Here is a 14528-nt window from a genome sequence, read left to right on the forward strand (position 1 = left end):
ACCTCCTTAAAACCCACTTTTCTGACCAAGCTTTTGGTCGCCCCCTTCTAATATATCGTCTTCTTTGGCTTGGTGTCCATTTGCAGTTCTTCTAGAGGTTTGTGTGTTCTGGTTTTGGGGGTAGAAAGTGAATCCATCCAAGTAAAGTTTTCTAAGGAAGTAAAGATTGATCGGCAGGTCACCCTGAACAGCTCGCATGTATGGATTGCTTTCCATGTAACCTGTCGGCACAACTGAGCACAAGTGTGAACTCGAGCTCTCAAGGTCTTTAATTATAATGCAACCTTGCTGAGTCAGTCAGACAATAAAACACACAACTCTCATTATATGCTTTTGCTCAAATAGTTTTAATACCAATGTAAACCACTAGTGTGGTCTAATCACTGACATCGAAAGACTTACCAGGCAAGAAATTGCTAATTCTAATCACCAAAAATAAAATGGACGGAATCTTAATTCGTTCCTCCTGAAATATGTTGTGGGAACATTACAGATCGTGTCCCAAGAGCCTTGGGATGTTTTACTTTGTTAAGGGCGCTATATAAATGTAAGTTGTTGTTGGTCATACCACATTCCTCAATTCTCTATTTTAATGTAAGTGTTAATCCAATTATTTTAAATGGGTTAAAGTCTCCACTAAAACAATGGGCAGGAATGTCACACGGCCACATTCAATGTTCATTTGCTTTATATGGCAAAAAAAATATCGAGCCGACAACCCCAAAAACAACAAAGAAGTGCCGAAATTGACAAAGTTACCTCCTAAAATATGTTACGGAAACACTACAGATAGTGCCTCAAGGAGATGCCAAATGGACTTTGATGTTCTGTCTTTATGGTGTTTAGTGGTTCATTCCGATGTTGTACCGGTGAGTTCAGTTCATATTGAACCAATACATTTCTAAGTTAAGCCATGTTCCATTGTCCTGTAGTCCCACGCTGCTCTGGTTAAATCCTTGTATTGTATGAGTAATCTTACAGTGTAGGTATTCGGGTTCACCAATTGTAGGTGTTGGACGAATGCCTATCAAATAATCGAGGTCGACTCCAGGAAAACAATCAAATGGTTCTTTAATGCAAGAATAATCGAATTCCAACAGCTGGCTGAGATCGGTACAGGAGAGCCATTAAGTAGGTCTTAACCAGACGGAGACGCCACGAGGACTGAGTAGTCAGTCCCGGGGATTGCGTCATGACGTCATCGCGTTTTCCCGCGCTTGGGGCGGTCATGTGATGTGCGGCGTGACGTCATCGCATTTGCCCGCGCTTGGGGCGGTCACGTGATGTGCGATGTGACGTCATCGCGTTAACCCGCATTTGGGTGAGTCACGTGATGCGCGACGTGACATCATCGCGTTTGCCCGCGTCATCGCGTTTACCCGCGTCATCGCATTCGCCCGCGTCATTGCGTTCGCCCGCGTTCCCAAAGGGGGAACGCCCCGTACGGCAAACCGTATCGTTACGTTAAAGGGAATTATGTACGGTAAGTAAGGGACACTCGGTGGTACCGCTACAACAGTATGATTTCTGATGTGTACGATGCATCTTGTACAAGGATTGCATGTCCTTCATTTATATGTGCTCAGTGTCCTATTCAACCCTGACCCCCATATCCTCTCCATCACAAAGATTACCTACTTCCTCCTCTGCTGGAACTTGGCAACTGCGTAGAGTTCTGGAAAGCAGTAAGATATGGTCCTTGAAATTGAGCCACAGGATAGTAGCATACAAACACAACGGCCTTGATTTTAATCTGCCTCACCCAGCGAGAATGGTGCTTAAGAGGGGTTAAGATTAGATTGAGTCGACCTACTGGCCTGAGATTGTTCCGTTGTCGCCCGGCGCGATTTCATCAAGGCCAACTTTTAAATTGGTTGTACCTCCCACTGCCGGCAGGCGGGGCCTACTTTACATTCAAAAGTCACGGCCCGATGATGTCATTGCTGCCACAACATTATTTTAATGCTGTGTCAGGGGAAGTCCCAAATTAAGCGGAACCTGACAGCCGAACCACAGCGGGAGGCGTTGGCTGGCCAGAAGAGGCCATGACAAGTTTTTAAAAAATGAGTTTGTGTGAGAACTCCTTGTGGAGCAGGAGTGCTCCCCCAAGCCCCACAAGGAGTCCTTGGGCCTCCCCAGGCCCGGCCTTGCTTCTCCCTCTGCGCTCTAGCATCAGGTGCCAAAGCCCTTGCCCAGCGCTGAGGTTATGCCGAGGAATGTTCCTTTGGGCCGTCAGCGTCCTAAGACCCCTGAGCCAATTTTCCACTCCCGCCCATCGGCCCTGACGTCGGTCCTGCCGGTTTCAGGCTGGAGACAGTGCTGAATTAATTAAATGAGGCCCGGCTGTTAAAATGGCCTGGGCCTCATGCTGAGATACTTTGGGGGGCACCCCTCCGCCCGCAGCCCCGCCTGTCCCTAACGCTCCCCCAGTAAAAATCGAGGCCTATGTGTTTGTCTGAACTTCCTTTCTTTGCTATTTTAGAATTCCAATAGAATAACACCTAGAGGAATTTTAGACAAATGTGCTAAGTGTTCATACACAGTACAGTTTCAAGGCCACAGTGTTAATTCTTTCACCGCTTGTGATCAGCACTGTCAGGCATCGTAGCTTGTTTTCACAATTTCAACTTCTGATTTAAAGTTGCCGTTCATTACAAGAAGGATGCGCTGGTCTTTGCTAGTTTGTATTCCATCACAGCACAAGTTGCTCTACTTGTGTGTTTCTTGGCACTAACACTTTGCCAATTCCTTTGTGTAAAAAATGAAAGAGCTGCAGAGATTGCGCGGATTAGTTGAATTTCATCATTCTTTGTTGAACTATTTAACAGGAATTCTCTACCCCAGAGGGCTGTAGATGCTGAGTCGTTGAGTATATTCAAGATTGAGATCAATAGATTTTTGGACTCTAAGGCAATCAAGGGATATGGGGATTGGGGGTTGAGGTCGAAGATCAGCTATGATCTTATTGAATGGTGGAGTAGGCTTGAGACCGTATGGCCTACCCCTGCTCCTATTTCTTTTGTTCTTAGAGCAAGGGATAAAACTGTAATCTTACTCTCCAACTTCATGCTACCACAATGTGAGCATACAACAGAGCCAAATAAAGACCAGAAAATCAAGGTCTGCATTCCCAGTCTGTGGTGAGTTAGCTGATTCTTGCTGGTGTGCCAGTAGGGATGTTATAATCAGTGCCCTGAGCTGGGGAGAGTCAAGAGACAACCAGGGTCTTTCGGATGAGACATTAAATCGAGACCCCACTCAGGCGGATGTAAAAGATTTCATGGCACTATTTGAAGAAGAGCAGGGGAGTTCTCCTGGTGTCCTGGCCAATAGTACTGAGACAGATGATCTGGTCATGTATCTCATTGTTGTTTGTGGGACCTTGCTGTGTGCAAATTGGCAGCCGCGTGCAAATTGGCAGCCGCATTTCCTTACACTATGACAACGACGACACTTGAAAAGTATTTTGTTGGCTGTAAAGCGCATTGGGACGTTCTGAGATTGTGAACGGTGCTCTATAAATGCAAGTCCTTTCCTGCTTCTGATTGTAGAGTTGCAACACTCAGCCTCAGATCCCATCAAATGGGAAGAAGAGAAAAAATTAAACCCCAGGGTTCCTGCTGCTGATCCAATGACCCCTGCTGGAAAGTGCATGGGGGAAAAATTCAGTTGTTTGCGCCTCCCGTTAGCACCTTAAGAGGGCGCTAATGGTGCGCAAAGCAACTAGCACCCGGGCGCCGCTCGCGAAATTAACAAGACATTTTGTGGCGGCGCTAAACACTACCGCCACGATCTCCTGCGCCGGCAGATTGTGACGTCAGTCGAGTGCGCAACGCCCCGTTAGCGCCCCGGACCAGATATTGAGTGGTGCCCCCTGCCTTACCGCCTGCCGCTAGCGACGACAGGTTGAGGGGAGCGTTATGCTGTCAGAAAGGGACTAAGGGAACGCTATTTAAAGGCGACCTCTTCCTGCCTTTTTTTATCGGAGACATTTTTGCACCACGCATTCTGAGAGAAAGAGAGAGAGACTTCTGGAGAGATTCAACGCTGTGTGGAGGAGTTTTGAGTACTGAGCAGCACTTTGCAGGTTTATTTTGATTTGCCCTTCCTTGCTTCGCCAGCGCTCTGAGGTAGCGCCTCGCTCCTCGGAGTTTGCGCCTTAAGACAGGTGCGAAGCGCCTGATTTAGCGCTCCAATCACCTCTAGGGGCAATAAAAGCCAAGTTTGCCGTCGGAGGCGATAATTAGCGCCAGGCGCTAAACTTTGCGCACAGCCGATAATGGCGCCCCAAACAGGGCGATACTGAATTTTCCCCCCCATGTGTTTGGACCTCAGCTGTGATGCCCCTCCATGGTCAAATAGTGTGCTGATATTCACCATCTCCGCTTAACGTGAAGAATGACTATTTGTGTGAAGTAGTGAAGGACTGCAGACTCCCATGGATTTGAACCCCAACAAAGGTCTGCAGCTTTAATTCTTATTCTTGGGATGTGGCCAACATCACCAAGGCAGTATCTACTGCCCATTCTTAGTTGCTGGAGGGCATTAAGCATCAACCACATATAGTGGGACTGGAGTCACATGTAGGCCAAACCAGACTGGAGTGGCAGGCTCCCTTACCTGCAGGACGTTAGTGGAACAGTTGGGTTTTTATGACAATCCGGCAACTTTCATGGTTATTCTTCTGGCACCAGGCCACAACTTAACAAATTTATTGAGTTCAGTTTCACATTGTGTGCTATGGTAGAATTTGAGCTCACGACCTCTTGATTCCTAGTACAGTACAATAACCATACACTCCAGGAGAGGACAAGAGAAATTTGAAATGTAAATAATCTTTCTGGATTCCTATACGGAAAATTGTTTCAAAAATAATGTAAAAAGTTACTGATTTCCCGTAGGTGCAGATACGGTAGTGTCGTGGTTGTGGCCTGGAGCAGCAACCTGTAATGTTGCAAACCAGCTTGATAAGTTGTGACATTGAATTCAACAAATTTGGTCATTTGTGGGAGGGCACCAGAAAGAATGACCATGAAAACTGTTGGGTTGTCAAAAAAAAATATTTGTTCATGAATGCCTTTCGGGGAAGGGAACCTGCTACCCCTATTTGGCCTGGCCTACACGTGACTCCAGTCCCATACTATGGCGAGCCAATCAGTTGTAATACAAGAAGAAGGCCCACCACCATCTTCTCCAGGCATCTCGGAATGAGCGACCAAATGCAGCCTTGCCAAAATCACCCACGTCCAGAGAGCAAGTGAAAAATAGTCATCTTAAGTCATTTATTTTGTCCTTTTACTAATGACTAATTATGTCGTCCATTTTTTAAATTATGCTTCTGTGAAGCACTCTGGGACTTTTCTTTATGTGAAAGGTGAGGTATTGTTGTTTAATCAATTGACAGTTTTTTGGTGTGTTTTTCTCATTACTTCTCTGAGTCCAAAGGCTGGATTTTGTGAATGGAGGTGAGTTGGAGGTGGGACAGCTGCTTGTCGTGTCAATGTCCCGCCTCCATCCTCGTCTGACCAACCAGAGGGATTTTCCCTTGATTGACTTTGTTAAGCCCACCCTGCGGGCTCAGCAGGCCAATTAGGGAGGAAGTCACTGACAGAGCACGTCAACGTCAGACGTGCTATCTGTCAAGACTTCTTGAAAGAAGAAATGTCAGCATTTGACAGCTCTGTGAAGCTGTCAAACACTGACATTCTCTTTAGTTTGATGAGACCTTGTGTTCAGGACTCATCAAACCTTTCAAATTTGTAAATTTCACATGGCTGTTGGTTTGGAGGTTCCAACAGCCCGTCTGTGAAATTGACAAGGAGGATGTCGGTAATCCCAATCCACCACGGCTGAAGGCTGTAGGAAGAAAACAAGGTAAGTGAACACTTTTTAAAACTTATCACTCACCTTGCATACTTACCACTCCACACTTGCACCCATCACTCACCTCGACATCTTTCTTCCAGGTGCCTCCGACCGCCGCAGACCTCCTCCACGTCTCCTCCACCCCAGCGGGGTTCTCCGAGGTCAGGAAGCCTTCACTTGTGAAGGTAAAATGGCACTAATCCTTTTTTCTGCCTGTTAACTACCTGTTAACAGGCAGTTAAAAGGATTAAATGCCTTTCCCACCTCCAGGAGACGGGACCCGAAGCTGCACATCTTCCCGCCTCCTGGCAAAAGGGCACGGAGGCGGGATGGGGGCGGGTTTGCCATCTGCCCCCACTGTCTCTGAATTTACCAGCTGTCCCGCCTCCATGCCCGCTTCCTCGGGGCTGAGAAAATCCAGCCCCAAATCTTTGTTGGATGTCTAAGGTCCTTTTTCTGCTAGCCGTGACCCAATCAGATACTAGGCAGTGAATCCTGGCAAGTCAAATTATTTGCCCTCGAACAACAAAGGGGGGTAACTTTCACCTTCACCGCCTGGGTGCTAAACCAGCAAAGTGCATCGCCCATTCATTGTAGAACCCTCCAGTCTTCATCCTATTGAAATCAATGGGTGGGTTCTACAATGGGCAGGAGATCCTCACCGCCAGTTTACTGCCCAGGCGGGGACAACAAAAATTTACCCCCTAGGCAAATGCAGCTCGATTACGATTAACTGCTTACTTATATGCAGGAAACTTTCGATTTACCGGCACCTAAATAACCGGAAATCTCGGTTAACCGGCAAAATGCAGGAGTAGGTTTTACTTCATATTGTACTTGCGTTCCTCCATGTGTTGCTGTGCAAGGGTGTGGCTGCAGCTGTTGCTAAGCTACAGAGACGCTTGGAACTTGTGGCCATTATTCTACAGTTGGGTTTGTTGCTTTATACGGAGCTCTCAGCTCCGTATCTTTTACTATAGCGTTTGGTTATCCGGAATTTTTGATGAACCGGCACCACGTCGGTCCCGTCCGTGCCGGATAAAAAAAAGTTTCCTGTAATCCTCAGATCATGCAGTTGCTTACAAAAGGAAACAGACAACGAACACAGGAGCCAACAGCTGCCAACAAAACCTCATCCCGCTCCCACGCAGTGCTGCAGGTTACCGTCAAACAGAAGAGTCGACTAAAAAACATTATAGAGGAGGTACGAGTTGGCCGTCTCTTTATGATTGACCTCGCTGGATCTGAGAGAGCATCACAGGTAATCAAGAATCACACCAGTGTCTACAACTTCCTTGGGTATCTCAGTTTGTCTTTTTGTAAACATATTATTTAAACGTTGAAGTGCTAACGTATAAAAACACTAGCCATAATTTGGAAAAGAGTTTCATTATTTAATTTCAAGATGCTCAACCCCCTAACAATGTCATATTGTCTTCTTAGTCCCTCTCCCACGTTTCAGTCATTTCTTCTCTAACTCAACGGCATGGGGGTTTGGTGGGGGGAGGGAAGGAAGAGATTTAATCTCCTAGACCAAGTTTCCAATATCCGCTGCACTGCTTTAGGGCGAAAGATAAATCGCCCCCTGGCAGCTGTTCTCTGCTCCTCATGGCTGGCTTGAATTGATATTGGTGGAGGTCGAGAAGCAGGAAAGCCACCCACGCCTTTAGCCTCAGGGCATCAACGGCCTCAGGGAGACTAGGATGTTGAGGGGGATGAGCAACACATAAAATGGATGAAGTTATTAGGTAAATGATGATTGGTATGGATTAATTAATCACATACAGCAATTTGTTGCCCTAACTAGTGGATTAATAATACATACCTGTAATATGGAGGACTCTAGCTGTCTTAACCAGAGGGCCGCCCTTCTTCCCTCCTCACTCACTCCTCTTGGTTAATGCCCTTGTGGAATTCTTCTCCTTTTTTTATTTTTGGAAATTTTGAATTGTATAGAAACAGCTTCAGTGTCCGAGGGGAGATAAACTAAGAAAAATACAGATAGAGAGAGTAAAAGAAAACACAAATCACACTACGTACAGCAGAATAGAAATTCATTGTAATAACAAACTTAAACAGTCAAAACACTTGAGGCAAGGTGAAGCCAATCAACAGTAATGTTTAAAGATCATGCAAAGTAAGGCAAGAGGCATTGTGATCAGGGTCCTGACGAGGACTAAGCTGGAAAGAATCATAAGAGACCTAATCAGGCTCAATGTTGGCAAAACTGGTTGAGAACAGGATAGCATGTCATGGAATTGACACAAGGAGAGACCTTAAGCATGAGACCAATATGAGGGAGGAAGTGGACATCGTGTCGATGGGAGGTTAAAAACCAGCGGGAAATGGGTAAATATGATGGCACCTCCTATTTATCTGGAGGATGGGGAGGGGAAGGGGCAGGCACAGCCAGGGAACTGTGCGGACCAGCCTCCCACCCAAACAATAAGAAGGAAAGGGGAGAAGGTACAAAGATAGCTCATGACTTTTTCTACCAACAGACTCAGAACACAGGCAAACGGATGAAGGAAGGAGCCCACATTAACCGGTCACTGCTGGCCCTGGGGAACTGCATCAACGCGCTGAGTGAAAAAGGAGCAAATCGATCCCAGTACGTCAACTACAGAGACAGCAAACTGACTCGGCTGCTAAAGGTACCCTACTGCTTCCATCCCGAGCACCACAAGCTGTATTTAAATATATAAAGCTGACTTCTCGCTGTATAACTTGTGTCCCTGTTAAGCCCGATCCCGGGAATTTCTATAAGAATTCACCCAGATTCATGCCTGGTAAAGCTTCTCGGGCCACTCCTCCTACCTGCAGTATGATGGTGCCTCCTACTGAGTTGGTGGCAAGGGAACCCCTCGCTCATTCATAATCATCTGAACAAATTGAATCTACCAGTAAGGAAATAGAGTCAATTATGAAAATAAGTCTAATCCTTCAAGCTGTGGTTATTCAGTTTAAATGACTGGAAAATCAGGAGGAGTGTGGATTAGGCCGCTGGCCTCTGACTGTTTGATCTGCCCTGCTGTCGATCGATCAAGCCAGGAATGCTAACTCATAACATTTATCTCCCATAACTTAGCAAGTCTCAGATCTAAACTCTGGATTTTTACCTAATCTTGCTGCTTACTATTAATGAGCAACTTTATGGATTAAGTTTAAGAAGACAATAATTTTCTTTGTTTCGCTACAGGACTCATTGGGCGGAAACAGCAGGACGGTTATGATTGCTCACATCAGCCCTGCCAGTGCCTCGTTTGAGGAGTCCAGGAATACCCTGATGTATGCTGACCGTGCTAAGAACATTAAAACTAGGGTATGAGAGAAGAAATAAACACTAAACCCTACTCTTTTAGCTGTGATACTGAAAGGTAGTAGAGGTGATAAAGTATGTTTTAAAAAAAAAAAAATGTTCTAACAAGTCTTTAGATGATAGCTCCAATAAGGGTTGTGTGGGTGAGTACACATGTGGTATGGTGCAGTGCTACGAGGCACCCTGAAATCTCCTCGTATTAGGTGTCTCGGTGCCTCCAGAGCACCGGAATTGCTGTGTTTGTTATCGACACACTTACTGTTAGAGGTAACCCTGTAAAGTAAATGGTGTATTAATATACACTGGGCCCTTGGTGTTGGGAGCAAAGCATTGCTTTTAACATTATGGCTGCACTGAGAAGCTCTGTTGCTCTTAATAATTGATGTCACAACATCAGAGGATGATGTTTTTATTTGAATGGGATTTAAACACATTGGGCTGGATTTTCTCAATGGGAAGCTTTTGGAGGCAGGACTGCTGCTTGCCGGCTTTCAATCCCGCCTCCATCAGCTTCTGGTGAACTAGCGGGATTTTCCCCTGATTGACTTCGTTAAGCCCGCCCAGCGGGCTCAGCAGACCAATTAGGGGGAAGTTAGTGACAGAGCACGTCAACGTATGACGTTCCATCTGTCAAGAACTTTTGAAAGAAGAAATGTCAACGTTTGACAGCTCTGTGAAGCTGTCAAACACTGACATTCTGTGTAGTTTGATGAGTCCTTGTGTTCAGGACTCATCAAACCTTTCAACTTTGCAGAAATCAGCTGGCTGTTGGGTCGGAGGATCCAACAGCCAGTCTGTGACCTCTATAATGGAGATGTTGGGGACTACGGCTCCACAGCGGCTGAAGCCTGTAGGGAGAAACAAAGGTAAGTTAACATTTTCTAACACTTTACCCTCACCTCACATACTTCCAACTCCACACTTGCACCTATCACTCACCTCTACATCGCACTTTCAGACCCCTCCGACCCCCGCAGACCTCCTCTTCACCTCCTACACCCTGGCGGGGTTCCCCCAGGTCGGGAAGCCCGCACTTCAGCGGCAAAATTAGGGATAATCCTATTTTCTGCCTGTTAACTACCTGGGGCCGGGCGGCACCCTGCCCCCTGACAAGAGGGCACGGAGGCAGGTTGGGGGCGGGTTTTCCATCCGCCCCCAAATTCTGCAACTTTCCCGGCAGTCCTGCCTCCTCGGGGCTGAGAAAATCCAGCCCATAATGAAAGAGAACAGGACAGAAAGTAGAAGGCGCATAGATGGGAGTCCAAGTTAAAACAGGACTGAATGGTACAAAATTCTCAATCAATTGCCCAATTAGGGGAAAATCTCACTTTTTCAACACATCACTTCGGAGTCGGGGTCCTGACACAATTTCCACCTGACACGCCCCAGCCCCGCCACACTGACAAAATCCAGCCCGATATCTCTGGCAGTGCAGCACTCCCTCAGTACTGCACCAAAGTGTAAGTCTAGATTATGTGCTCAAGTCTCTGGAGTGGGACTTGAACACAGAATATCACCCAGTTTATTTCAGACCACACAGAGAGAGGCTTCTTTCCTATTTTAGCAGAGGCAAAAGAAATTTGATGTTTAAAACAGAAAATGCTGGAAGTTCACACCGATGCTAACAGCATCTGAAGAAGAAAGATTAGGTAACGTTGAGGTGACATAACAATTGTTCACTACTAGTAGGCAGCATAACACAGCGAATGGCATTATTGTCAAATTATTTCACGTTAGCTGGTACACATTGTTCTGCCCGATGATACAGGTTGTTCTGTACAATGTGTTCCAGCTAATTTAATTTCTCTTACAGATGCCAACCAACCTGCTGTGTAGTTCCAGCCTGTTTCCAGTTGTGTTTCCTTTTAGATTTCATTTTGCAAGTTTCCAACGGGAGATTTATTACACTTCAGGTAAAACGCAATCTGCTGAATATCTCGTACCACATTACCCAGTACACCAACATCATAGCCGATCTCAGGAAAGAGATTGAGCGGCTCAAATTGAAGATTGACGAACAGGGACCAGAACGGAGAAAATCCGAAAAGGCCAATATAAGGGACATTCAAGGTAGGCTGGGAAGTATTAGAGGTTATGAGATTCTGTTTGAGCGGGAGCGTCCAAGGTCTTTGCGCCACTTGTGGCCCTCACAACACAGTAAGCCAGCCCATGAAGACTAGGCAACTATTTATGCTAATATTTCTTAACTATTGGTTTGTTTCAATTTTGTGGGCCTGGAGATTTGGAAAGGGCTGTTCTTTGGATGTTGCCTCATGTGGCTAAGAACGATATCTGTTAATATCTGCAAAATCAGACCTCACAAATTCATGGGAATATGAATTTGAACTTTGGCCCTGCGACCTGGAAAGATCTACGCCTTTACCTGAGGGCTCCCGGGACGCACACACTTCCGCTCCTGGGCCTCACCAAACTTGAAATGCGCAGGGCCCACATATCCCAGGGGAGCATGTAGTTCGCAGCGTTCCTGGGACCACGTGGGCCATGGGGAGCCAATCACAGAAGGGAATCTCCCTTCATACGTTTGCCAGGAAGACCTGTCAAATATATGAATGGAGATCACTCCCAAAAACATAGTAAAACTTTAAATAAATTTTTAAAAAATCACCTTTTTAAAATGACTTGAAATTACTATAAATTAACAATAAATAAACAAAAATTTAATTTTTTGAAAAAAATAATTAGTTTTTTACAGGGCTAAAAATAAACTTACCTTTTTTTAAAGTATTTTTAAATGATAAATCAGTGAAAAAAAATTTTTTTAACTTTTTTTTCAACTCTTATCCTGGTAAAAGCAGGCCTTACGCTTTTACCAGGCGTAAGAATTGTAAGGGTTTTCTGCGGGCGGAGGGTCTCCAAAAAATGGAACTATCCGCCCGCAGAGGCCCTTCTCCTGTGCATGCCTAAAACCAGCATTTCCGACATCCCTACGGGTGGATACACAGCGCGTACTCACCCGTAGGGATCGGGGTATCCGGCCCATTATATTTGCCCTGTGGAGCTCCATGCGACTAAAGGCCTATGAAGACCAAAAGACTGGACACTTCTGTGATGGAAGCAAAGTTTTGCGCTGCTCTTTATTTGTAATTAAGATCAACGAGATTTATCTAACAAAAAAAAATAAACTTATTCGAAAATCAACTCCTCCTGTAATCGCCATGGGGGGTTCTGGCGGGAGCTCGACAGAAGTCCTGGGGAAACGGCTAAAATTGGCCATTGACGAGGTTTCGCCAGGGTTTCCACCGGTCTTCTGCCAAAGTAATGGTGGGAGATCGCGAGAATCCTTGGAAATACAGAACTATCTATTTTTATATGCAGAAAATTTGTTGCCATTTAGATGTCACACTTTGTGACAGATATAAAACAATCTGTTAAAAAAGAGAGAAAGAAAGCCAGTCACTTCCTGCTGGTTTTTATGGCCTTGGAGTGGAGCCAGCGATTTACAACCACCTGCCAATCTGCATAGAAACAATACCCTCTGATTGACCTCAGGATCTCCCAATTATAGCAATTTGACCTTGTGACTTTAAAGGAATACTGAGTAGCTGAATAATTGTGCATTAAATTGTATTATACTCCTGTCCTTGTACAATGGCTTATCCTCTATTACTATGAGTGACACCACAGGAGTTCTGCTAGTGATGTATTGTAAGTCTTCCATTGGTGCGTGTCACACTTTCAATGTTTAAAATTTAATCGCACAAACTATCTACCACATTCTTTTGATTGGCTCACATTTCCCAGCCCAGAGACACTTCAGTACTTACTTCACTGACTCGTGAGCATGTCTTGCTGTTTCTGTCTGTGATCACTCTGTGTATGAGATACTGATCTTACACCATATCCTGCAATGTCACAGGAGATCTGTTGGTTTAAAAAATAATTTTATTGTTTATTAATAAAACATTTTGGGTTACTGTTATAATTATATTATACACGCATCAAGAACTTCCCCGCATCTACAACATTAAAGGGTTTTTCATGTTTTGTTGCCAATATATTTAAAAAGCTGCACAGAATATTTTGTGGTCGGCTGATTGATGATAAGTGCAGAAACCCATCACTTGGTTTAAGTGTCTCCAAACCAAATACTGAGACATCCAGGCAGGTAGAGCTTCTGTTGGCCTATTCCCACAGAGGCCCACCCCATTTACCTAATCTCAAGTGCCAAGGTTTAGGGACCCCCAAATGCACAGCGGTACTGCTGGAGTTTAACTGGATAAAACGATGCAGCTTACCAGCACAGAGCACTGCTCAGCTTCTGCTGCTTGTCCAGTTAGGACCACCGTACATTGTGGGTCACAGGAACATAGGAACAGGAGTAGGTAATTCAGCCCCTCGAGCCTGTTCAGCCACTCAATGAGATAACGGCTGATCTGTATCCTAACTCCATTTATCCGCCGTGCCTAAATATCCCTTAATGCTCTTGGCTAGCAAAAATCTATTTCTCTCAGATTTAAAATTGTTAATTGAGCTTTTTGGGAGAGTTCCATATTTCTACAACCCTTTACGGGAGAAAGTATTTCCTACCTTCTCTCCTGAATGGCCTGGCTCTGATTTTAAGGTTATGTTCCCTTGTTTCTCTTTATCTACCCTATCAATTCCTTTCAAAATCCTAAAAACCTCTAACAAATCACCCCTTAACTGTCTATATTCCAGAAATACAAGCTTAGGTTATGTAATCTCTCTTCATAGTTTAACCCCTGGAGCCCTGGTAACATTCTGGTGAATCTGTACGGCACTCCTTCCAAGGCCAATCTATCCTTCCCAAGGTGTGGTGTCCAGATGTGGTGTAACCAGGGCTTTGTATAGCTGTAGCAATGGCTTGTAGGGTTATCTGAATCTAAACGGCAGCACGGTGGCCTCACAGCGCCAGGGACCCGGGTTCGAATCTGGCCTCGGGCGACTGTCTGTGTGGAGTTTGCACATTCTCCCCGTGTTTGCGTGGGTTTTCTCCGGGTGCTCCGGTTTCCTCCCACACTCCAAAAATGTGCGGGTTAGGTTGATTGGCTATGATAAATTGACCCTTAGTGTTAGGGGGATTAAATACGTGGGGTTACAGGGATCGGGTGGGATATGTGTCGGTGCAGGCTCGATGGGCCGAAATGGCCTCTATCTGCACTGTGGGGTTTCTGTGATTCTGTGAAAAGGGACAAATCTCAGCATCCAGTGACAGGCCTACTTGCAGGTCCTATCATTGAGTCAGACTGGCTGACCAGTCTTCAGCAGCGCCCTAGATTTGTGCGGGCTTGCTTGGTTCAGATATCAGATTACCGGATCAGCCACAGAGCGTCAACTCAATCCCAATGACATTTCCCACGAGAGG

The 14528-nt window shown here is 45.5% G+C and overlaps 1 protein-coding gene across 4 annotated transcripts in view; it reads left to right on the top strand.

Annotated features, from left to right (window-relative positions):
* LOC147110430 (kinesin-like protein KIF19) overlaps positions 1–14528 on the top strand; it is a 196371-nt gene that overhangs the window by 79971 nt on the left and 101872 nt on the right. For all 4 annotated transcript variants that reach the window (XM_086000408.1, XM_086000407.1, XM_086000405.1 and 1 more), the window contains exons 7-10: positions 6932–7126; positions 8367–8519; positions 9065–9187; positions 11098–11254. In XM_086000408.1, the coding sequence (XP_085856534.1) occupies positions 6932–7126; positions 8367–8519; positions 9065–9187; positions 11098–11254 (628 nt within the window). The remainder of the gene's footprint in view (positions 1–6931; positions 7127–8366; positions 8520–9064; positions 9188–11097; positions 11255–14528) is intronic.

Source organism: Somniosus microcephalus, chromosome 11, assembly GCF_052327205.1.
Source record: "Somniosus microcephalus isolate GS21.2 chromosome 11, FLI_Smic_1.0, whole genome shotgun sequence".
Taxonomy (NCBI): Eukaryota; Metazoa; Chordata; class Chondrichthyes; order Squaliformes; family Somniosidae; genus Somniosus; species Somniosus microcephalus.